This window comes from Lithobates pipiens, unplaced genomic scaffold, assembly GCF_037356315.1.
Source record: "Lithobates pipiens isolate NorthernLeopardFrog02 unplaced genomic scaffold, aLitPip1_a1.2 Scaffold_16, whole genome shotgun sequence".
Taxonomy (NCBI): Eukaryota; Metazoa; Chordata; class Amphibia; order Anura; family Ranidae; genus Lithobates; species Lithobates pipiens.
In genome coordinates, this window is record NW_027507748.1 from 357,051,127 (window position 1) to 357,075,408 (window position 24,282).

Here is a 24,282-nt window from a genome sequence, read left to right on the forward strand (position 1 = left end):
TGCAAAGCCTGCGGAAGGATCCTCGTATTCTTCGGATCAAGGAGAGGGACCATTACTGGCTGGCCACTCTCCTTGATCCACGGTACAAGGGTAAGGTTGCCGACCTTATCTTGCCATCGCAGAGGGAGCAGAGGATGAGACATCTCCAGGAGGCCTTGCAGAAAGGTCTGTGCAACGCGTTCCCAGAGACTGGGAGGTTACAAACTCCTGGTCCTGGACAACGTGTTGCTGAGGCATCGGTCAGAGGGAGCGGTGGAGAAGGTGGCCGCCTGACTGATGCTTTCAGACAATTTTTTAGTCCGCAGCCCCAAGGTATGATCGGTTCCAGCACCCATCGCCAGCGTCTGATTTACATGGTGCAGGAATACCTAGGGGCAAGGTCAGACATGGACACCTTTCCCACCAAAATCTTCTGGCTTACTGGGTCTTGAGGATGGATCACTGGCCAGAGCTTGCACAGTATGCAATTGAGCTACTGGCCTGTCCTGCATCCAGCGTTCTTTCGGAACGCACCTTCAGTGCTGCTGGTGGCTTTGTTACCGATCACAGGGTGCGCCTGTCCACCGAATCAGTTGATCGACTGACCTTCATCAAGATGAATCAGTCTTGGATCACCCACAGCTACCAAGCACCTGAAGCTGATGTAACAGAATAATTTTTTTTGAAATATCACATCCCTTCAAGACTGCCTATGCTGATGCTGAGTGACTGTCCTGTTATGTTGATTATCTATCCTCTTCCTCCTCCACTGATATGTTGGAAGAACATTTCTGGTTCTGGTTGATGCCATCAGCCCAATTTTTCTGCCCCTGTTTAACAGGGGTGTTTAAGTACAATTTTTGATGCAATGCTTTGCAGCAGGGCTAATTCCTGCAATCAAACAAGAGTATATGGGAGAGGTTGCAGTGTGGTGGCACCAGCACCAGTGCCTAAGGTCCAATTTTTCTGCCCCTGTTTAACAGGGGCGTTTAAGTACAATTTTTGATGCAATGCTTTGCAGCAGGGCTAATTCCTGCAATCAAACAAGAGTATATGGCAGAGGTTGCAGTGTGGTGGCACCAGCACCAGTGCCTAAGGCCCAATTTTTCTGCCCCTGTTTAACAGGGGCGTTTAATTACAATTTTTGATGCAATGCTTTGCAGCAGGGCTAATTCCTGCAATAAAACTAGAGTATATGGCAGAGGTTGCAGTGTGGTGGCACCAGCACCAGTGCCTAAGGCCCAATTTTTCTGCCCCTGTTTAACAGGGGCGTTTAAGTAAAATTTTTGATGCAATGCTTTGCAGCAGGGCTAATTCCTGCAATAAAACTAGAGTATATGGCAGAGGTTGCAGTGTGGTGGCACCAGCACCAGTGCCTAAGGCCCAATTTTTCTGCCCCTGTTTAACAGGGGCGTTTAATTACAATTTTTGATGCAATGCTTTGCAGCAGGGCTAATTCCTGCAATAAAACTAGAGTATATGGCAGAGGTTGCAGTGTGGTGGCACCAGCACCAGTGCCTAAGGCCCAATTTTTCTGCCCCTGTTTAACAGGGGCGTTTAATTACAATTTTTGATGCAATGCTTTGCAGCAGAGCTAATTCCTGCAATAAAACTAGAGTATATGGCAGAGGTTGCAGTGTGGTGGCACCAGCACCAGTGCCTAAGGCCCAATTTTTCTGCCCCTGTTTAACAGGGGCGTTTAAGTACAATTTTTGATGCAATGCTTTGCAGCAGGGCTAATTCCTGCAATAAAACTAGAGTATATGGGAGAGGTTGCAGTGTGGTGGCACCAGCAGCAGTGCCTAAGGCCAAATTTTTCTGCCCCTGTTTAACAGGGACATGTAATTACAATTCTTGATATAATATTTCACAGGAGGGCCCCTTCCTGTGCCCACCCAGAGTAACGGTGAGGACTTATAGTGTTGTGGCACCAGCACCACAACCACCAAAGGTCAATTTTTCTACCACTGTTCAACAATGGCATGTAATTACAATTCTTGATATAATCGTTCACAGCAGGGCGCTCCAGCGCCCACCAAGAGTCACTTTGAGGGCTTACAATGTTGTGGAAAAACCAACACCTTGTTCTGCCATTTCTGCAGAGCATATAGGGCAGGCCCCTACTTTCAAACATCCAATTTACAAACATCTCCTACTTGCAAACGGAAGGAGACAACAGCAAGTGAGATGAAAAAAGATGGACGACAAAACGAATTATACAGGGGTGATAACCCTTCCCTATGTTTTCCAAAAAGCTTAAAAATAGTTTTTTTGACTGGAGCTACACTTTAAAAATGTACCAGTTGAAAATTACAAACAGATTCAACTTAACACAACAAACCTACACAGTCCCTGTCTTGTTTGCACCGCCTGTATACTGCTGTTCTGAGTATATAGGGCCTGGGGGCCACACGCATTTCCTTTTTTTAATATGGGTACGGGGTTCCCCTTAATATGCGTACAAGACCTAAAGGGGCTGGTAATGGGCAGGGAGGGCTACCCATGCCATTTTTCTCAATGATTTTCAACCATATTGCAGGAACCAGATATAACATTAAAACCGCAAGCAGTTTTAAATGGTGTTATTTCCGTTTAATGTCATTTTGTGCAGGGACTGTTCTAAACACGGTAAACACGTGGCACTTCACAGGCATACTACAGACACCCCCCAGCACCATATTTAAAGGAATATTTCACTTTTTTTTTTCACTTTAATCGTCATTAAAATCAGTGCTCCCGCCAAAACGGCCATTTTGAAAAACATTTTAGGCATTGACCCATGTCCCCTGGGGCAGGAGCCAGGTCCCCAAACCCTTTTTAGGACAGTATCTTGCATATTAGCCGTTAAAATTAGCACTTTTCATTTCGAACGTTCGAGTCCCATAGACTTCAATGGGGTTCTAAAGTTCGTTCGAATTTGGGGTCCGTTCGAAAGTTCTGGTGCGAACCGAACCGGGGGGTGTTCGGCTCATCCCTAATCTTGGCTACTCGCACTGCATATCAAGATACTGGAATGTGCCACTGTAGTGTTCTAGCTCCATTTAGTCAACTACTGCATGTCGTCATTCAGTGCTTGACTTTGCTATACTACAGGTGAAGAAATAACACATGAAGTTCTTTTAAAATGTAATAAATATACACGTATTCTTGGGCCAGTGTGGAAATCATGGACCATTATTAGTCACGGTTAGGAAACCTTGTACATTCTGCCTTGCACACAGGCATGTACTGGCCATTGGGACTACCGGGAGTTTCCCGGTGGGCCGATGACTCAGTGGGCCGGTTTGAGTGACAACCTGTCAAAGTAATGGCTGCACGGCTCGTCATCATCTGGGAAGGACAAGAAGAGCATGCATGTGTCCTCCACCCCCCCCCCCCCACGCTGTCCCCCTCTGTCCTCCAACCCCACTGTTTCCTGCATGGTGTCCACCTGTGTCCTCCAACCCTAATTGTGTCCCACTGTGTCCTCTGCCCCCACTGTGTCCTCCACGGTGTCCCCCTGTGTCCTCCAACCCTAATTGTGTCCCACTGTGTCCTCCACCCCCCCACGGTGTCCCTGTGTCCTCCGCCTCCCAGTGTCCCACTGTTTCTTACACACCCTACTGTGTCCTCCACCCCCCACAGTGTCCCCCTCTGTCCTCCACCCCCCACGCTGTCCCTCTGTGTCCTCCAATCCCCCCCCCACTGTGTCACCCTATGTCCTCCACCCCCCCCAACAGTTTCTATACGGTTATGTGCGTTTGCAAAATTAAAGTGGGCCAGTCTGGATGAAGTCCAGGGCCACATTTTTGCCCCAGTCCAGCCCTGCTTGCACACGAGATCTATTTGCAGTATAATAATTATGTGCGATATTTATTCAATATTAGCATTGCCAATTCTTTCCCAATAATACATGAAGTGCAGTAGCACCTAACAACTAGTCTACAATAATGTTTCATTGTCATAACGAATCTAAACTATGAAAGGTAAAAAATCCATTTGGTTACTGTAGGCATTTGAATTTTGCACACCTCTGTTGTCTAGGCAAACAAATAAGTCAAATTTGGCTCCAATTCATTTTGGTTTTCCTAGGATTACAGTCTGTAGGAATAAGGTGCATCCATAAAGTATTGTTTATATTAGAGGGAGCGAAGGCTTGCTTTTATATTGCTGTTGTATGAATACAGATTATGTGTTTGCTTACAGAAAAGTGTATTTTCTTGCTTTTCATTCTGTGTTCAGTATGCAGAGCTCTTGTCCTCGTGAGTGAGTTTTCTTCTCACTGCCATAATATTTAGGGGAGCGTAGAGTGTTGCTATGGAAGGTATTTATTTTCCCATCAAAATAAAAAGGCCCAGGTCTTCCCCCTCCCCAACCCTGGCAGTTGCTGGTTTATAAATGCTAAGCTCTTTGTGTATGGGGGGTGTTAATACTTTGAGGTGGGGGGAGATCTTTGTAAGCTGGAAACTATCAAACCCACTGGGGGAATAGAAGGATCTCAGTATCCTGACAGTAACATAAAGCAGATTGCTTTCTCACCTATTAGTGGAAAATGGTGTGATCTTCAATAAATATGATGTAAAATGCCATTAAAAGACAGTAGATGTGCAGATGTGTTAGGAAGTGAAAGTCCATGCTGTTTTTTGGGGTGTTTTATGGCAAAGGAAAAGAAAAGTGGAGGTGTTTCCAAGTGAAGCCATTTATTTTATTTTATATTATAACCTGCAATAGAAAAAATATAGCTAGAATCAGGTTGGTTGCTTCATTATTAACAGATCCAACAGTTTAGTAAACTAACTCAGTAGCATGTTTATATAATAAGGTGATGCAAACAGCAACAAAAACATACAAACTATAGTAGCCCATAGTAACCAGTCAGATTTTGGCTAACATTAGACCAGGGAAAGCATTTTGCACATTGCTCTTACCTCACACGTGTTGACTAAGTCCCTTACATGCAATTCAGTGCAATGCGATTTGAGCCCATTTATTTTCAGTGGGCTCAAATCTCACTGCATCTCACCAAAGACGTGCATGCATCAATTTTAGAAACTCACTGCAACCAGATCACATGGTCGCTTTGTACCATGTGATCCTGTGCCAGCAAACACACTGCGTTTGTGACCTGTCTTTGGGGTGGCGTTATGTTTGCACTGACACCTACTGCAGATCGCAAGGGCAGTGGAATTTGAACGCAGTGCAGGAAATGCACATTGTGGGTTTTCCACATCACATCAAAAGTTTAAGGATACTTGCTTACCTAAAATAAATTAGATGATAAATGCTATTTTGTTAAATATAGAATCAATGTCTTTTAGATTTGAAGTATAACTGCTTCAAAGCAACAATACATCACTGGATTGTAAAGTTGATATCTCAGTCATCACTGCAGCGATGACCAATATATCATTTCTTAGACCCAGCGATTTCCTTCAATGTAAAAGTAATCCTAGCAGCTAAGAAGCTGCTGGTTTATTTTTACAGGCAGTGGATGGGACTCCCACTCCCCTCCCGTTGCTGCCTTTACTGGGCTCTCCTGTGCAATCAAGGAGCCTTGTAAGGATGCGACTGGTGGCATCTGGTTCTTGGGACACAGTGAGAAGAACTGATGTTGTTCCTCCCACTGTTTTATGTCAGAAACCAGAAACAACAAGGATTTTGTCACTTCCGGTTGCAGTTCTATGTAAACAAGCCATTACCAGGTTGAACAAGCATCAAACTGATTTTCATTTGATCAGATGTTTTTGGGGCCAGAGGAGAGATATGGGGTCTAACAGAGCCCGAATCTCTCTATAAAGAGGGCCTGTCATGGCCCATGCTATCACAAGGGATGTTGTTGATCCCTTATGATAGCAATAAAAGAGATTCAGAAAAAAAAATGTAAAATACATTGTAATTTTAAATAAAATAAATAATAACATTTAAAAAAATCAAAAGCCCCCGTGGTCACACAGGAATGTGAATGCGCACGTAGGTCCCTCACACATATGTAAACCACACATGGAAGGGATCACCATGAACATCAGAGCGAAATAAATAATTTTAGAACCAGAGCTCCTCTGTAACTCTAAACAGGCAACCTTTAAAGGCTTTTGAAGCGTTAGCTATGGAGATTTTTAGGTACAGTCGTTTTGGCGCCGTTCCACAGACGGACACAATATTAAAGTGTGACATGAAACAACCCCCACACACACACATACACACCCTTGGGGAGCTATTTTCCACAATGCATTTCCTGAATCTAATTCCAGTACAGCTTTCTAAGCAGAAACAAGTTCTCTTTTTTGCATGCTTAAAATGGACAGCTGTATCTGAGCATGAAAAACAAAAACCAACCACTATTTAATACATTTTTAATATTCAAAGCAAATCCCATGCTTTATTTTGCTGAGAAAATCACTTTGAAAAACACACCCCTAACTAGCATTTTCAGTGGCCATCTTGAATAAGGGCAAATGATTCGTGTAGCATTTACTTCCCGGAATCCATCTGCCCTTGTGATCACACCCTAGAAAATGTCACACATTCACAGTACAATATACACAGGCTGCTGGTACACTTTTGTAAGGTCAGTTGTACAGGCAGGCGTGCTTAGTTAAGAAAGACTTCCGCATTGTATGACATCATTTGGCCTACTCCAGAAACTAGGAAGCAACTGAAGAAATGTAAAATGAAATTTAAAACAAGTAAATGTAATATATCTTCCTATGTAATAACTAAGGCTAGCAGCATAAGATAAAAAAGTTACTGTTGATTGAGTGAGTTTAGTTCCACTTTACTGAATAGGATTACATAAGTGGTTGCTGATCTACCCTAGATAACTTTTACGACATGACTTAGACATTAATTCACAACAAATGAAAATCTAAAAAATACTATTTATTTACATAGCAACATAACCTCACTTGATATTGTACAAAGTCATAGATATGGTATAAAAAAGTAGCAGAAGAAATTCAATGCACACAATATTCCAAAGACAAGGCTGAATATCAAAATGTAGCAATATCATTAAAAGAGAGGTGATCTGTTTCTACAAATATACTATGTAGAGTGTTAAGGGGTAGAAGTAAGCTGTATGAGAAATGGCAGTGATGGATCAGTCAGTGAGAATACTTTACATCAAATTTTATGTATGACTAAAGAACTGTTTCCAAAGAAGTTGAGAAACTTTTGAGAAGTTCAGGATGCAGGAGAGTGAGGTAGTGACCAGAGTGCCAGAAGGAGAAGGTCACGAGAAGACTGGATGTTGCATTTGTATGCTTACTAGAAGTTGGTGAAGAATTGTAAGGAGGGACCAAATTGTAAAGAGCTTTGTTACTTTGGAGCTACAGGCTTGAACTGCACTTTCTGAGTAACTAATAGCTATCCTCAGTCAGTTAGTGGTGGGACTAACAAAAAAAGAATAGAATTGGAGGACCAAGAAGAGATGGGAAATTAGATAAACAGCATAGTTAAAGTGGTTGTAAAGGTTTAAAGTGTTACTAAAGCCAGTAATATTTCCAAAGAAGTTGAGAAACTTTTCAGAAGTTCAGGATGCAGGAGAGTGAGGTAGTGACCAGGTTGCTGGAAGGATACAGTCACAAGAAGACTGGAAGTTGCATTTGTATGGTTTCTAGAAGTTAATAAAGAAATGTAAGGAGGGACCAAACTGTAAAGAGCTTTGTTACTTTGGAGCTACAGGCTTGAACTGCAAGAGCTCAGGAGAGTGCTGAGAGCTCAGGAGGAGGAGATTTTCTCACTAAAGCCTGTATACATGCCTACATGTGTGATGTCAATATCTTATGACTTGGCTATCTCTGAGAACAAGTAACTGTTTTCTCCAGCATAAAAGACACAACTGAGCATGTGCAGGTTGAGGTTGGCTACCTTGCCTTTTCTTTCGAAAGTAGTCATTTCAGGAGGGAAGGATCTGTGCATACAGGCTAAAACAGCCCTTTTACACAATGCAGAGGATTAACCCCTAAAGTTCCACAGTGAGTATAACAAGCATGCTATTCTACATATACAGACCAATTTTACTGTTGTGGGTTTAATAACACTTTACGTTTTTTTACCTTCATGCTTTCTATGCATGTTGATAAAAATTCTTCAGTATGAAGTCCGCCCCACAGCCCCCCAATACTTACCCAAGTGGCTGTTCTCCTGGGTCTTTGTCTCGTCATTGGCTCCCGCTGCTGTCAATCACAGCCAATAAGGAGAGAGCAGGGCTTGGGAGGGAGCATGCACAAGTGCCCCCATAGGAAGCAAATTACTGTTGGGGCACTCGGAGAAGGAGGCAGAAGCGCTGGCAGGGGGACCTTAGAAGAGGATGATCGGGGCTGCTCTGTGCAAAAAAAAAAAGTATAAGCAGCGTTTTGCCGGTGGTATTGCAGAGCTGCCCCATTGATTTCAATGGGGAGCAGCGGTGGAGGAGCAGTAAACACACCTCTCCTTCACCGCTCCAAAGAAGCTGCTGGCAGGACTTTTCCTGACATCCTGCTAGCGCACCACTCCAGTGTGAAAGACCTCAGGCTTTCACACTGGAAACAATGGAGCAGCAGTTTAAGGGTGGATTGCAGGCGCTATTTCTAACTCTATACTGCCTGCAAAATGCCCTCGTGTGAAAGGGGTCTTACAAGCACTTTAAGGATGAACAAGTGTGGCACCATTCTTTTTGTGCAGGCAAGCAGCAGTGTCTTATGTAACGAAGAAAAAGTTGTAGATGTTTTTTTTCACAATGGCATAGACAGAAGGTAGTTCGTCCAAAAATATGAGGTTTAAGTTTGAGAGCATACTCGCATATTACCATTAAGCGACAAATTAAGGGAGCTGTGGTTGTTGGGTTTTGTCAGCAGTAATTATTTCATGTATGGGAGTGGAGAAGCAATGAAAGATAGATAATCAAGTACAAGACTCACAAAAAAGCAGAAATGTAGAGTGATGTCAGCAAATTAGTACACTTTATTGAAAATAAAGAAAGCACCATTTACTGTACATGTAAAGACAAAAATTACCCAGCCTAGTGAATGGGCGGGATCACCAGCTCACAGAGTGCCACAGCATAACAGATGGGAATGGGGAAAAAACACGATTTACACACACACAGAGCAGGAGTGCAGCATCAGCAAAAATCCAGTAAGTGTAAGCATCCGACAATGCAGAGAGCAGGACACCCTGGACTGGAACTCCAGGGCTGTAGAGGAGACACACACAGGGCACCTAATGCTCACTGTCAGCAGCCTGGGATAAAGGAAACACCATGCCTGTTTCTGCTCTTTTTTCGAGTCTAAGGAGGGTAGCCTTTTGTGGATGCTGCATCTGATGCATGCATGACCCCTGTTTTTAGTACCAAAGAGAATATGCTTAGGGTGTCCTCACCTTCATGACAGACGCCAAAACGCTTTATTTTCCAGAGATTGACAAGGGTTTACTGATTCTTCCACTGTTCCCCTGGCCTTTTTCTACCTTCTAATAGTTCATGAGTTAGTACAACAGTTTGTTTGATTATTCATGAACAAGAGACAGTCGTGAAGTAATGATGGGAGCTAGAAGATAGAATGATTTGAGTATAATATGAAAATAATTGATAATTAAAGCCCAATTAGCTAGCCGGTTGGTAAAGACAATGAATATAGATGAAAAGGAGAGATGTTTAAGGACAGAACCTTGTGGTGCACCCAACAGACAAAGGCCTAAGAAAGGAGGTAGTGTGGCAGTAAAGCCCCGTACACAAGGGCCGAATGTCTGGCTACATTGGCCAGTTTATTTTAAAAAATCTGACATTTGCCCCTTGTGTATGCCAGCCGGTCTGACAGAAACCAGACATTCGGCTGGCTTCTGTCGGATGTGCATGCCGGAAAACCCACAGCTGTCTGGCTCCCAATCGAGGTGTTCTGGCAGGGGGGCCGTACCACCTGTCAGAACACAAAAGCTCAGCGGGGGAAATCACTGTACTAACGTTGGATCACTTGGTTGAACGAAAAAAACTCATAGTGTGTACCAGCCTTTAGATGCTCTGATGGTCCATCCAGAGAGATGCAGCCAATCCATTAAAAATAAATGGGTTGAAAATGCATATTCATTCCTGTGCGATTCCTAGTGGGAACTGGCCATAAGAACATATACTCACAAATACACAGAAGTATACTTGAGGCAAATATATTACTCATAAAATTAATACCATATATCCATTTGATTCTAAAGGGAATATACTGTATAGTTTTAAGGATAATGTATAGTTATTTTCGGTGGCGGCTGGTGCTAAACTGTTTTGGGAGGGCAAACAACCCCCCCCCCAGTATGCACTCAGCCCTCCACGGTCCCCCCGCACTCAGCCTTCCACAGTTCCCCAGTCTCTCCTCAGCTTCTTTGACTTCTCCTCCCGGCCAACCCTGATTGGCCAGGAAGAGAAGTCTGAAGACAGTAGAAAATATTGATTCTTCAGTATCACAAGTGGGTGGGTTCATCCATCCTTTTTTCAAACCAATTAAAGCTTCCGACTCTAATCATGTGGCTGGAAAAAAAAAATGAGTCTGGCACCCCACACTCATTATGGACTGGCCGCTCCTGGTTATTTTAATGCTTTTATTCTACAAAAACATGTAGAGGGGCTTTACAAAAATATTATCAGTCTTTATGAATGTTTTAAAATCCTAGTTTTTATGACTATTGTCTACTTATTTGTGTATGGTAGCAGTAACATTTGCTTATAGAATACTTAGTTTCTCTTTTTTGCTTTGCAGTTCTTTGCAATGGTTGTACTCTTCCGCCTTTTCTCACAAAGCAAGTCTATAAGTCTGCCGTCTCACTGAAAAAAATGCCCTCCATATGTGGCTGATAATTTATTTAAACTATTGTTGAGCAGATAGGCAGTGTCCTTGTCTTGGCAGATCTGCCCTATCTCAAGTGGTTAATATACAAATCCGTTCAATCTAAAAAAATTTGCATTAAATAAAATAACCAAAATAGGAAAGAGCAAGCATCTAAGAATGTGGAAGTCACACAGAAAGTAGTCAAGGTCAACATTGAAATATGAACTTAAAATATTTGCACACTAATACTAAAAAATGTTTTTTCATTCAACTAACAAGTCAGTGTTTGCTAGACTGCTAATAGGCTACTAGATTTGATGTCAAATAATGTTTACAATTTAATATATTATAACTATACTGTATATATGATGCAAAAATCATATTAACTGAATAATAGATTGTCACTGATTCATCCTTGCAGCGTTCCCTTACTAGTTTTTAATTATTTTTTCCTGAAAGGGAAACCTATAAAACATAAAGTTCTGTTAATAGTTGGACTGTTCATCTAAAATATTGTATTAACCACAGTTTTCACCAGTGTAGTAACTTTGCTCTTTGGGAATGACTAGAGATATTAAAAAAATGGAATTGGTGGCTACTAAAATAAGCATACATTGCAGAATGCCAGCGTGGGAAAGAGATTTATTTCAACCCCAAATAAGAGTTCCAAGAGCCTGTGGTTCACTGACCACCCCCCCCCCCCCCCCACACACACACACACACAGTTTTCATTGGGATGTGACTTTATTTGTATTGCATGTTTCACATAGTATACACCAATGTGCCTCCTCAGAATTATTTAAAGTAAACCTGTGAGAATGGAAACATGGGCTGCAGTCTGTCCCAAGGTTTAATTTTATTCTTTAATTGATAGGAAGCCAGAAAACTGGAGCAAGAAGCTTGGGGAACATATTTTGCATATGGACACCCTCTGTACAATTTGGTTGTTTAATAATATTTTTAAATATCAATATAATATTTTTGCACTATCATTGCCAATAATAATTAGTAGTCATTAGGAGATTTGTGTGTGAAAAATTTAAAACTCAAAATCTAACCTCGAACTTGGAAGGTCTGTAGGGGGAAGATCATGCTTGGGTGCCCCCATAACAAGCAGGACCACCAGCAAGGAACCTGAGAAAAGAAGGATCAGGGCTGCTCTGTGCAAAATCACTGCACAGAGCAAATAAAACATGTTTGTTTGTTTTTTGTTGTTTTTTTTTTTATCTACCTTTAACATCACTTTAATGACCTCCTGTGATTCCAAGATCTATTACCTGAAGTGAGAGCATTACCATAGGCACATGGTGTGGATTGAAGGACACCTGTGGATGGGAGTGCACTGGAATTTGGGCACTTTGGACTACATTTTATTTATGCATTCTATAAGGACCGTCAAAAGAGAGACACAAGTACCCCCCGGTACAGCAGGACTTTATAGGCGAACAAGAAAAAAACCTTATTTATTAAAATGTCATTTATCTGAAAAATATATATTAAAAGTTATGTATAAAATACATTATATGCAGGAAAATTCCTTTACATAAAATCAATTTTTAAACAAATTCACAGATGAATACAAACAATCCTCCAACAGCCTGACATGTTTCACGATATAATCCCTTCTTCAGAGGCTTTTTTAGGAGAGTATAAGTATATTCTGAAAAAAAGTAGAAATGATCTTAACAAGGACATTTTTAGACAAAGAAAGATTATGCTGTGTTTGAACATGTTTGACATACATACCAATGCTGAACTTGTATAAAATATATGTACATAGATTGGTCCTTCAAAAAGTTTCTTTTGAAAAACGTTAGAAAAGTTTTGCCGCTGTCTGTCCACTAAGGAACAATGAATGCCGCCTGAGCCCAGCGCAGCCCACACAAAGATCAGCCCAGAGCGACCACCATATATCAGCCAACAAGGAACACCCTAAAAAAATATATGTATATGTATATAATAAAGTACTTGGGATAAACCTTAATTAAAAAATAAGAATAAATATAAATTCCATTAAATGTATAAATTCCCATGTATTATACTGAACAGTCTCCACTGGTACATAGAGAAGGCTATTCAAATAAAACACACTGGGATATTTCACATAATCAAGTGGTTCCTCTAAATAAATTTATTTATGCATAAACATTTAATACATATGCACTTTTAAATTATATTGCACATTATATCTTTATACCTATTGATTTTTTACAATATTGGTTAGTATAAGGTCACAGAGTATATATGTATATATATATATATATATATATATATATATATATATATATATATACACCCAGTATCTCACAAAAGTAAGTACATCCCTCACATTTTTATAAATATTTTATTATATCTTTTCATGTGACAGCACTGAAGAAATTAGACTTTGCTACAATGTAAAGTAGTGAGTGCAGCGCTTGTATAACAGTGTACAATTTGTTGACCCCTCAAAATAACTCAACACACAGCCATTAATGTCTAAACCGCTGGTAACAAAAGCTAGTGAAAATGTCCAAATTGGGCCCAAAGTGTCAATATTTTGTGTGGCCACCATTACTTTCTAGCAGTGCCTTTACCCTCTTGGGCATGGAGTTCAGAGCTTTACAGGTTGCCACCGGAGTCCTCTTCCACTCCTCCACAATGACATCACGGAGCTGGTGGATGTTGGAAACCTTGCGTTTCTCCACCCAGTAGTGTACAGTCCTACCCCACTTTTAAGTACACAATGGGGTTTATTTACTAAAGTTGGAAATATGCAAAATCAGGCTCACTTCTGCATAGAAACCAATGAGCTGTTCAATTAAGCCAGGGGTCTCTAAACTATGGCCCTCCAGTTGGTAAGAATCTACAATACCCAGCATGCCTAGTCATATCTGTGAATGTCAGAGTTTTACAGTGCCTCATGGGGCATGGGCCAAGTCTGGCGCGCCTGTCCCCCTGGCTGGCGTGGCCCAAGTCTGGCTCACCTGCCCCTCTGGCTGGTGTGGGCCAAGTCTGGCTCGGCTGCCCCCCTGGCTGGCGTAGGCCAAGTCTGGCTCACCTGCCCCCCTGGCTGGCGTGGTGATCCATGTCCTTAGTCTGCTTGTCTTCAGCAAACTGTTTGTGGGCTTTCTTGCACATCATCTTTAGAAGAGACTTCCTTCTGGGACAACAGCCATGCAGACCAATTTGATACAGTGTGCGACGTATGGTCTGAGCACTGACAGGCTGACCCCCCCACCCCTTCAACCTCTGCAGCAATACTGGCAGCACTCATACGTCTATTTTCCAAAGACAACCCGTGGAACATGCACCCAACTTATTTGGTCGACCATGGTGAGACCTGTTCTGAGTGGAACCTGACCTGTATGGCTCTGGCCATTGTGCTGCAGCTCAGTTTAAGGGTCTTGGCAATCTTCTTATAGTCTAGACCATCTTTATGTAGAGCAACAATTCTTTTTTTCAGATCCTTAGAGAGGTTTTTTTGACATGAGGTGCCATTTTGAACTTCCAGTGACTAGTATGAGAGTGATAACACCAAATTTAACACACCTTCTCCCCATTCACACCTGAGACCTTGTAACATGAACGAGTCACATGACACCAGGGAGGGAAAATGGGCCAATTTGGACATTTTTACTTAGGGGTGTACTCACTTTTGTTGCCAGAGGTTTAGACATTAATGGCTATGTTTCGAGTTATTTTGAGGAGACAGCAAATTGACACTGTAATACAAGCTGTACACTCACTACTTTACATTGTAGCAAAGTGTAATTTCTTTAGTGTTGTCACATGAAACAATATAATAAAATATTTACAAACATGTGAGGAGTGTACTCACTTTTGTGAGATACTGTGTGTGTATAAATATACATACATAGAAGTGTACAATTGGATATATATATATATAGGATTTATTTTTTTAAATGGCATAGGGGTTTTCCCCACCCAATTCATACCAAGCCCTTCTGGTATGGATTTTAAGGGGCCCCCACGCCATTTTTTTTTTCAAAAATAAGTGTAACCACAAAGGAGCTGCTAGCACACAAAAGGTGGATACACAATCTTCACACAATATAAAATCAAACAAGTGCAGCGCTAAAAAATGAATACAGTGAATGAATGTCCAAAGTGGTTGAACATAAAGGTCAAAAGTGCATAAAAAACGAATTAATAAGTCTCTTAGAACATCTCGTTTCAAGGAAGCCAAGGGGTGTCAAAACGTGTCAGACGTCAGGAAGCTAGCATCTCGAATAGAGAGTATTCCACCCAAAGTGTAGTCTGTAGAATCTCCACTGTGATATCTTACCATCAATATATAGTGCACTCACCAGAAGATGAATAAAGATGAGCCTTGTGTTATAAAACATGTGCACAGATGATGATGTCAGCCAGGTCCTATGCCAATGATCAGCATTTAGATGGAAGTGAAGTAAACAGTGATTAATCTATGTACCCCTTCAATGGGGTTATACTGCACCGGGAGACAAGAATATAGCTGAAGCCTCTCTCTCTCCAGCGATGTCCACCATTGGGATGCCTTGCCACCATTGGCACACACTTATTCCTACCTCCTGCTTTAGACTTTAATAGGAGGCTTTTGGTTTTGTCTCTATTTGTGGCCAGTGGTGTTAGTTTGGAGAAGCCGCCCACAGTACATACAGACTCTGGTAAGCCACTTTTGCTCTCCCAGATTCCATATACAACATTTGAGCTTCACCGTTACTTTTTATGTACAGGGAGTTTATATTCTTCCTTACTGTTTTTACAGGGGGTGTACTATGATTTAGGATACTCCTCTGTTCGCTCAGCATCTGGGAAGAGATAACCTTGTCTTCTATTATACAACATATTCAAGGTGATTATCCTGATAATTTTGCATTATTAAATCTTGCAAACTTTGGTCTATGGTTATGTAATAGGATAACTTTATCTATGCCCTCTAATTTAGCCTACCGCATATGTGTTTTTGCAGATATTCAGATCTTGGCTCTGATCCTTCTAAATACACCTATCCCTGCTGAGCTTTATACAATCAATTTTTCTTTAGCTTTTTTGGCTATACAATCCCCACATTATAACTGGTCTGTAGATCAAGTAAATATTAACTATACTGGCTTGATCATATATTTGGACATAGCCATTTTTGGCTTGTAATTTAGATAAACCTATAATTAGTGATTTGTTTTTTATATCTCATTTGTCATTATAGACACTATTGCTTTTGTCTCTGGTGAGCTGTGTGCGGCTTATACTCTCTCAAATGTCTGCTGGCCTTTTCTCAATCTTGGTTGATTTTAAATTAGTCTTTTAGGTAGTGCCAGTGGTGTCTTGGGATAACCCTTTCGGCTGTTTTTGCTCCTCATCCTGAACTACTCATTGAATTCTGTCAGGTCACCTTGAGGCGAGGTGACAGATGCACACTGTAGGAATCAGGAGTGCACCGCAAGGTGTGGACCCTACCGCTGACTGCTGCGGATGGGAGACAGGTCCCACCGGGGTTAGAGCGTAAGATTCCCTGGGGCGCGGAGTCTAAGAGCCAGCAGGTGTTCACCAGAGCCTCGAGTGGTGAGGATGGACTTGGCTGCAACTGGCTCCAGGTCGCGACCCCCAGGGTCCCCCAGCTCACACCCACAGTAGGCAACAGGAGGATAGGGATGGTGAGGGACAAAGCCAAGGTCGTGTCCACAAGCAGACTGGAAAGTCAGGGACACGCCAAAGGGTCAGGATCACAGGCAAACAGATATAGTCAAAGACACGCCAAAGTTGGTAACGGAACAACAGAAGAGCACACGGCAGGTAACAGGAAGCTAAACACACAAAGGAATACACAATGGTTGATCAGCACTCTTGGCTTGCAGTGTACAGGTTAATATAAGGTTCCCTGATAGGGCCTGGGGTGGAGCCATGCTTAGAGGAGAGGTTTTAAAAACCACCAGGTGGAAGTGGCTGGCCTCTTAGTCTGAACACATGAGGGGAGGTAAGCAAACAGGAAGATCACTGCATAACCATGACAAATTCACAATACTTTATATGTAGGCTCCTATCCTCTGTGCCATCTGTGGCTATATATATGGGCATATTGGACCTTTTCCGGCATTGTTACAGGATGCCCAATTTGGTGTTGATTTGTTGTAAGTTGAAACTGTACAATTAATACTTGAAAGACTTATGTAGTCATTTATAGTTACGTATAACTGGATTATTATTTTTCTGTTTCTTATTTATTTTTACTGTTTTATAGAATTTACAATTATTTATGTCTACCTGAAGAAGATTCTACAAGTTGAATTGCGTAGGGGTCACCATTGGGCTTTTTAGCCTTCATGGCAGAACTTTTGTAACATATGATCTAATTCTCTCTATTCCATTTTGTACACATTAAGGTTTATTTTCTTTATTCTTTGATGCTTTAATCATGTCCAAATAAAATCTTTTATAAATTTTGTATAGAACTGTCTATTGTTATTGGTGCCTTAAAGTCCTCACCCATGTTTTTATTTGTCTGTAAATTACCTCTTGGGATTGGCACTTGCACCTGCGAGATTTTTTTTATGCTCAAGTATATATTTTGTTTGGACAATTATTCACTGTATTCATTTTTTAGCGCTGCACTTGTTTGATTTTACATTAGTATAACAAACATGCTTTACTGCATATACAGGCTGATTTTACTGCTAATGTTCGTGGAGCCATTCTGTTGCTTCTGGATCATCACAAAATGTTTCTTCACCTGTAGCTTCTTCAAGTAAGGAAGTATTGAAAACCACTGCCTCATAATAAAAACACAATACCTTCATTATAAAACATTAGCATATATTCAAAAGATGATTTCTTGAAAGTATATTAAAACACATAACAATACTGTGCATTCTCTTTAAGGGTAGTAATGCATTTGTTATTGTATAGCATTGTTAAATTTCATTTCTATGCAATACTTGTATTATATAACAAAGTAGTGTAATGACTGACTAAAAGGGTTGTTCTCTATTTTTAAGGCTGCCTGGCGTCTCTATTCTACAGATGTGAGTCGGTCCTACCTCACAGCCACATGGTATTACTATGACAGTATCTTGCCTTCATTCAGGTGAGTTCTGCCACCAAGGTGGGCCCGTCCTATGATGTGACTAATGAGAGTCGTATGTACTTAACCTAGCCAGGATAATAAGATGAGTACAGGAATAACATCAAAACTTTTCCACAACACATGACATGTTAGCAGCTTAAAAAGGATGTTTTACAGGAAGATAATTCCACCCTTCCTCTTGCATAACCTAGAATTGCAGGGACATCCCTAAACTGTTTACAGGACACTGATTTAGGATACTTATAAAAACAACTGCTTCCAGTAAGGAAACAAATACAAATGGCACAAGGTAAAGCTGATGTCATAGACATTGCAGTAGACTGGTATTGTTTATGTATTCTCAGCTAGCACCATGCTACCAAGACAATTATATCTTGGTATGTTGTCTTACATTACGAGATAAAGCAATGGTCTGTTTCTGCAAAAGTATTCTATCATTGTATTCAGTTGGCTATTATCAGATATCTATAGCTGGTCGGTGTCAATGGACTTTGGTCTGGTGTCCATGCTGTCATCAATTTGACACTCTCCTAGGATAATAAGGAATTAATTGACAGGTGCATTTGACCTCCTTCTGACCAGAACTTGACCTGATTTAAAGAATAAATCTTATTACAATTGTTTAAATTGTATTTATTTCCTCAGGGACGAAATACATATAGTACTTGGTCCCATTCAAATATGTCTCTCAGTTGCTAAGCAGCATAGTTGGACAGATTTCCCCCTTGTCCAACAACACTGTTAGAAAGGAGACGTATTTGTGATTGACAGCTCTGGTCACAGGGAGCAGGGTCCGGTGGGGAGACTAGTGCTGCCATTCACAAAGATCACACAGCCTGCAGTTCTGCATTTCTATCTGTGGCTGCTTTAACACACACAAAATGGATCAAACAGCATCACAGCGCTGAGCAATCTTTCAGTTTTATGAATGAGCGATCAGCCCTGATGGGCAGTGCCTTACATAGCACCAGCTCCAACATGACTGATCGTTTATACATAAAGGGGCTGTGCATGTGGAAAAGCAGCCACAGATAGACACACAGAACCGCAGATATGAGTGATCTTTTACTATTATGAACAGAGCTTTAATTCATAAAAGGACAGATCACTCAGCTTATAGAGGGGATGGGGGTTCTGTGCTGGGCATACCACCCCCCACAAGATCGCTCATAACCTGGGCTTCAAAAGGGGGTCGAGCTACAGCCAGCATATAGAGGTTTGTTTAGGGGGCAACGGGGCCACCATCAGAACAGAACCAAGTGCTATATGCAATAAATTAAATTAAAACAATTTAAGAGAACAGGTTTTGCATTCACATAGATTTGCATGAGAATGCAAAATCCATTTGAAGTGAACAAAAGCCTCCACAAAGAGGGCCTTAGAAAGCTGAGAGGGAAAATGTCTGACCCTTCTAAAATGTGTTGCATTAATTGGTTTGTCAAGTGTATAATATTTCAAGCAGTAAAAGACTAAATGAGAATTGGCAGAAGGCTACATATCATAATGCATTATAAACACGTACATGTACCTACAGTTTATTTCTACCAATGATACTTCAGTTTAATGTTTTCTTTCTTCAGGAAGTAGAAGATTTACAGTAATCCCTTATGTATTTATATCATAAGTATATTGCTTATATGTATGTTTGATATACTGTACAGCTTTATATAATAATGTAGTATCGGCTGACGTGCCTTTTTGAACATTTAAGTTCAAGGTTTAAGCTGGTCTATTGCATTTTCACTTGAAAGGTAAAGCCTTACTGAAGTCAGAAAAATACATACGCAGTCAAACATTGTACTAACAAGCTATATTTCCATGACTTGCACTTTCCTGGTACACCCATTGTGCAGAGTGTCTAAATATGACTGTACAGTCGGGGACCAGAGTTAGACCCAGTCATTTTAATAATGAGCACTCAGTAACAAACTATATTGTTCTAAGACAGTAACAAACTTGGTCTGACGCTTCCACTCTTTTCCCATGCAGTACTACTTTGTGTGAAGAATCTTGTAATGAGGGGCATTTCCAAATCAAATTCTCTCACAGAATATAAGATGCAGAGTAAAGGATTGTAAAGAAATGATGTGTGACTTCAGTTGGGCTTTAAAATGATAATGTATATCGAAGGTTCGATTTCTGTGATTGTAAACTACTAATGCTGACCCTACAATGTGCTTGTACATTACTTAAACATATTGAGCCTCTTTGCAAATAACTAGGTATACTGATATTTTGCTGTTTCACTAGTACATATTCAGTGAAGTCACCGCTGTCCCCTGTAGTCCGCCGCATCCATCTTGTTGGTGGGGTCTCGCAGCTCCGCCACTGTCATTCGGCGAAGCCACGATGACGTCACTCCCGCGCATGCGCACGGGAGCCGACACGCACGGCAGCTCCGTCGCTGAGAATGCCGCGCTCAGTGCGCCTGCGCGCCGCTGTCTACGGCGCATGCGCCGTAGACAGCGGTGCCCGTTTTCGGGCAAATATCTAAACCATATAGGTTTAGGAGATATTGCTTGGACCTACAGGTAAGCCTTAATCTAGGCTTACCTGTAGGTCAAAGTGGTTTGTAAGGGTTTACAACCACTTTAAAGGTAGATTCTGCATCATTGCCACCAGCAAGAAATCAATGTCTCACTCACCCAGCTAATGATGGAATGATGGTGAGTATCTTTTCTGCCCTTTTGAGTGATCCTGTTGAGCTGTTGCAAGCAACAGGATTGCAGGTTTTACATGGGCCTATCCCTTCCTAAAATAAATGTAACTCCCACAACTAATGTGTAGGATCCTTTGCACTGAAGACTAACCGGTCTGTGCCAAAAAACATCAGTGATAAGACCTTGATATTGAAGTTCAAAGGTGTGAGGACATTTGAGTATATACTGCTAGGAGAGGGAGGAGCTAAATGAATCTTTTACTTTGCACTGCGTGTGAAAAGTTCACTTTTAAAACTGGAACAAACACCCTTGAACAGGAGAGAGGGACCTTCAACACCATATATCTTCAACATACTGTATAATTCTATCTTAACATTTCTATACAGCAATTTGTGAAAAATTCACACCTCCAGCCAAGTAAATCAAGGGATTAACATCTATGCAGACTTCCTAACACAAAGAGAGGGATTATATAAATAGAACGGGGTGGTTCTACAACTGTCACACCTTCCATTCTTGGGCAATCAACATCTGCTTTTGCTGATTTTACTACCTGTGAAAATATAAATGTCCTGCCGCGTACACAAGACCGGACTTTCTGGCATGGACTTGACCACACATGAATGGACTAAGTCTGCTCAAATGTTTTGAACGTGATGGCGTAAGACGGGACTAAAAAAGGAAGTTCAAAAGTCTGTCGGACAGATTTGAAACATATTCTGTTTCTAGGTCTGTCTGATTTTTTTAATGAAAAACTATCAGATTAGCCCACTCACGATTATCCGACAGACTGATTCCGTCGGACCTAGTCTGCCGGAATGAGAGTGCATGAGGGTATGTTTCTGACACTGCAACAAAAGAAGTGGCTTGGAAAAGCTATATAACATCTTCAATTTTAGAGAACAAGTCCAGATGAATGTGCCTAGCTATTACTAGCTACACCATGACCTGGATATGTGAGAACCTTCACAGACATGTACACTTTAAAAGGAATGCAGTCATGCAAAATTCAGCAAATGACAATGGAAGTGGTATTTATTCAACATTCATATTTTAACATTGTTATAACTGAGCACTTTAGTAGACAGCAGCAGCTACTAGACCATTGGAAAATAAAAATAATGTTTAATCAATTGTTTTTTGGCAAAAGATAGTACAAATTAAAGGTACATTGTGTATGTATATATATATATATATATATACATATATATATATATATATATATATATATATATATATATATATATATATATATATATATATATATATATATATATATATATTATAAACCTATCAAGCAGATTTTCAGTGTAAGTAATCAGCAAGATAACAAACCTGGCTGCCATAAGATAGTATTTACTCTGGGATGTCAAGTATTCTAGATATAGAGGGTGTTTTTTTTAAATGTCTCATCATTTGCTTCCATCTCCTGTTATTGCCATCAGAGATATAACTTGCTATTGTATATTCACCCTTCAGAGAGCTACTTCTTTTGTTTGATACCTGGCATCGAACCCGCAGCCGAAATGGAGGAGCTAGACTTTGTCAGGGATCTCCTCGCTATCACCCAGTCTCCCCTGCTCTGAAATCTGCAGCACATCCTTTCTGTGCAGGGGAAAGGTATGGGTGTCCTGCCAGTTAGCAGTGCCCAGTGTTTGTCCACGTGTTTCATGACAGAGAGGCCTGCAAAACAGCATAGCAATGCACATAGGGACAGGAAGACTAATTTGTGTATTTATGAATTTTTCATATTGTTGGCAATTTTTAGGTTGAAATTATTTGCCGTGATTGTATCCATCAGTTTGCTTTTTGAACTATTGCAGCCTCACTGTGTAATCTCTGTATGTGTAAACAAACCGACATTGCAATCTGTAACTACAAGTGAGCTCATCAGTAATAATGCATTATTTACTTCCTACTACTCACATACTGTAACTACTACAAACTTCATTCACACACAAGTGGCCTTCCTTAGTATACAGAACCATACTAAAGGAAGCAGCCATTTTTCTGTGCTTTTACATGCGGACATGAGCTAACATCAGTCATTTGCGTTAGTTTACATGTGTTTGCATTAGTTAGCATTTGCAGAAAAATAGATTAAACAAAAAATGCACAACATTAAATGCAACATTACGTTTAAAACAATGTGAACTGGTGCCATTCAAAAATTCAAAAAAATTGATTTTATATAGTATACTGCACATTAGGTATCATAAGACCCTTGTTGGCCAGTGGCCAGAGAAACAGGGTTAGAGTAGTCAGCACCAAGCCTACAATGTACACGAGGGGCCGAGATTGCACAAATAAAAAGAGAAGGATAAGCCTTATTTCTGGGTTAAAAAAATTAATCCTGAGAAAAAGCAATGGCAGGAGTATACAGGGTAAGTAAGGTGAATAAAGTTATTTGGATCACACTTGCACCAAGACATGTTGTATTATACTCATGCCTACTAGGGTTTTCTGGTTAAAGGATCTTGACAAAAATGTAAGCTTAAAGCAAAACTAAATTGCCATTTGCAGGGTGTGTTCTTTCCATAATGCCAGCATTCGCAGTCCAGTGTTATGCTTCATTACTCCATTTGCGGCCATCTTCACTTCTTCTAGCCTAATGATTTCTCTATTTCGGCCATTGGGTGGCCACTTATAAATGTCACGAATAACCCGTGAGTGCACATTGCACTCGCACTTCAGGCAATATACCCCAAAAATTTGCTAGTAAGAACAGGCAAATTTTTTTTGACAGAAGAGACTTACAAAGATCATACGTTGTATTATTGTGTAGCTCTTCTCCAAATAATATTTAATGTATGTTCTTTATAAATATGGCATATGATGACAGAAAATGTTTTATCTCTATATTGGAACTCATATGCTTTGAGATAAGAGGTCTCATACCTGTATATGATAAGTACAGAATATGTCATAATTGAGATTTCAATATACATCAAGTGCAGAAGACAGACTTTCTTTGAAAGATCTCTTGTTTACACAGAACAGAATGTGAGAGCTTGCTTTAGTGTGGTACATCATATTCAGCTTTAGCCTGTAAAGTGCATTGCAGACATCTGAACACAGGATTGCTGGCCCCTTTGACTATGAAATGTCTTTATGTTTTCTTTGTTTTGTGGCTGTCGGTGTATTGTTTGTGACTGTCACCTACTCTTTTTTTTAACCTTGTCACTAAATTCACTTTACAATCCCTGCTTTCTTTCATACCTATTTTCTTTGGTCTAGCATAGTCAATGATAACATCCCTGAGACAGAATAGTGGATTACAATGACTAAATATAGGAAAATATTACCTCTAGGGTGTTGTTTCATGACAGTTTTATGTCTCGCTTGTGCAGGCTTTTGTTCTGGCTCCACTCCGTATAGGTATACTATAAATACAGGAATGTGCCAACAAATGTCCTTTAATAAAATTTTAAACCCATGCAGGACTTGACATTTCATAGATGCATATATGTTCTTTTACCAAGTGTTCAAATGATTGATAGTCAACATGTTCATAAGAATGTACAACATTCTGAGACAACTTTGCTGCTGTGTAATATAATAACAATATATAAAATTCAAATTCACATTTCCAGCAAATGCCTTCCTTTAACAGACTGGACTCTCTGTAATAGTAATCACTGACCTTTTTACAGTAATAAGCGGAGTTTCTTTCGTCTGTACGCTGGTTGGAAGCCCAGGTATTTATTCATTGGAATGAGATGATGATGTGCATGTGCGTGCCTGAATTGGCCACATAAAGTCCAGCTTAAAGTAAAAAATCTATTTACTTAAGGAAAGTCAGAGA

General features: G+C 40.5%; 1 protein-coding gene across 3 annotated transcripts in view; it reads left to right on the forward strand.

Moving 5' to 3' along the window:
* KCNQ4 (potassium voltage-gated channel subfamily Q member 4) overlaps nucleotides 1-24,282 on the forward strand; it is a 288,300-nt gene that overhangs the window by 226,401 nt on the left and 37,617 nt on the right. For 2 of the 3 annotated variants that reach the window (XM_077481942.1, XM_077481941.1), the window contains exons 8-9: nucleotides 17,729-17,817; nucleotides 21,957-22,097. In XM_077481942.1, coding sequence (XP_077338068.1) covers nucleotides 17,729-17,817; nucleotides 21,957-22,097 — 230 coding nt within the window. Of the gene's footprint in view, nucleotides 1-17,728; nucleotides 17,818-21,956; nucleotides 22,098-24,130; nucleotides 24,176-24,282 lie in introns of all 3 variants that reach the window. The other variant, XM_077481943.1, reaches the window with a different exon arrangement.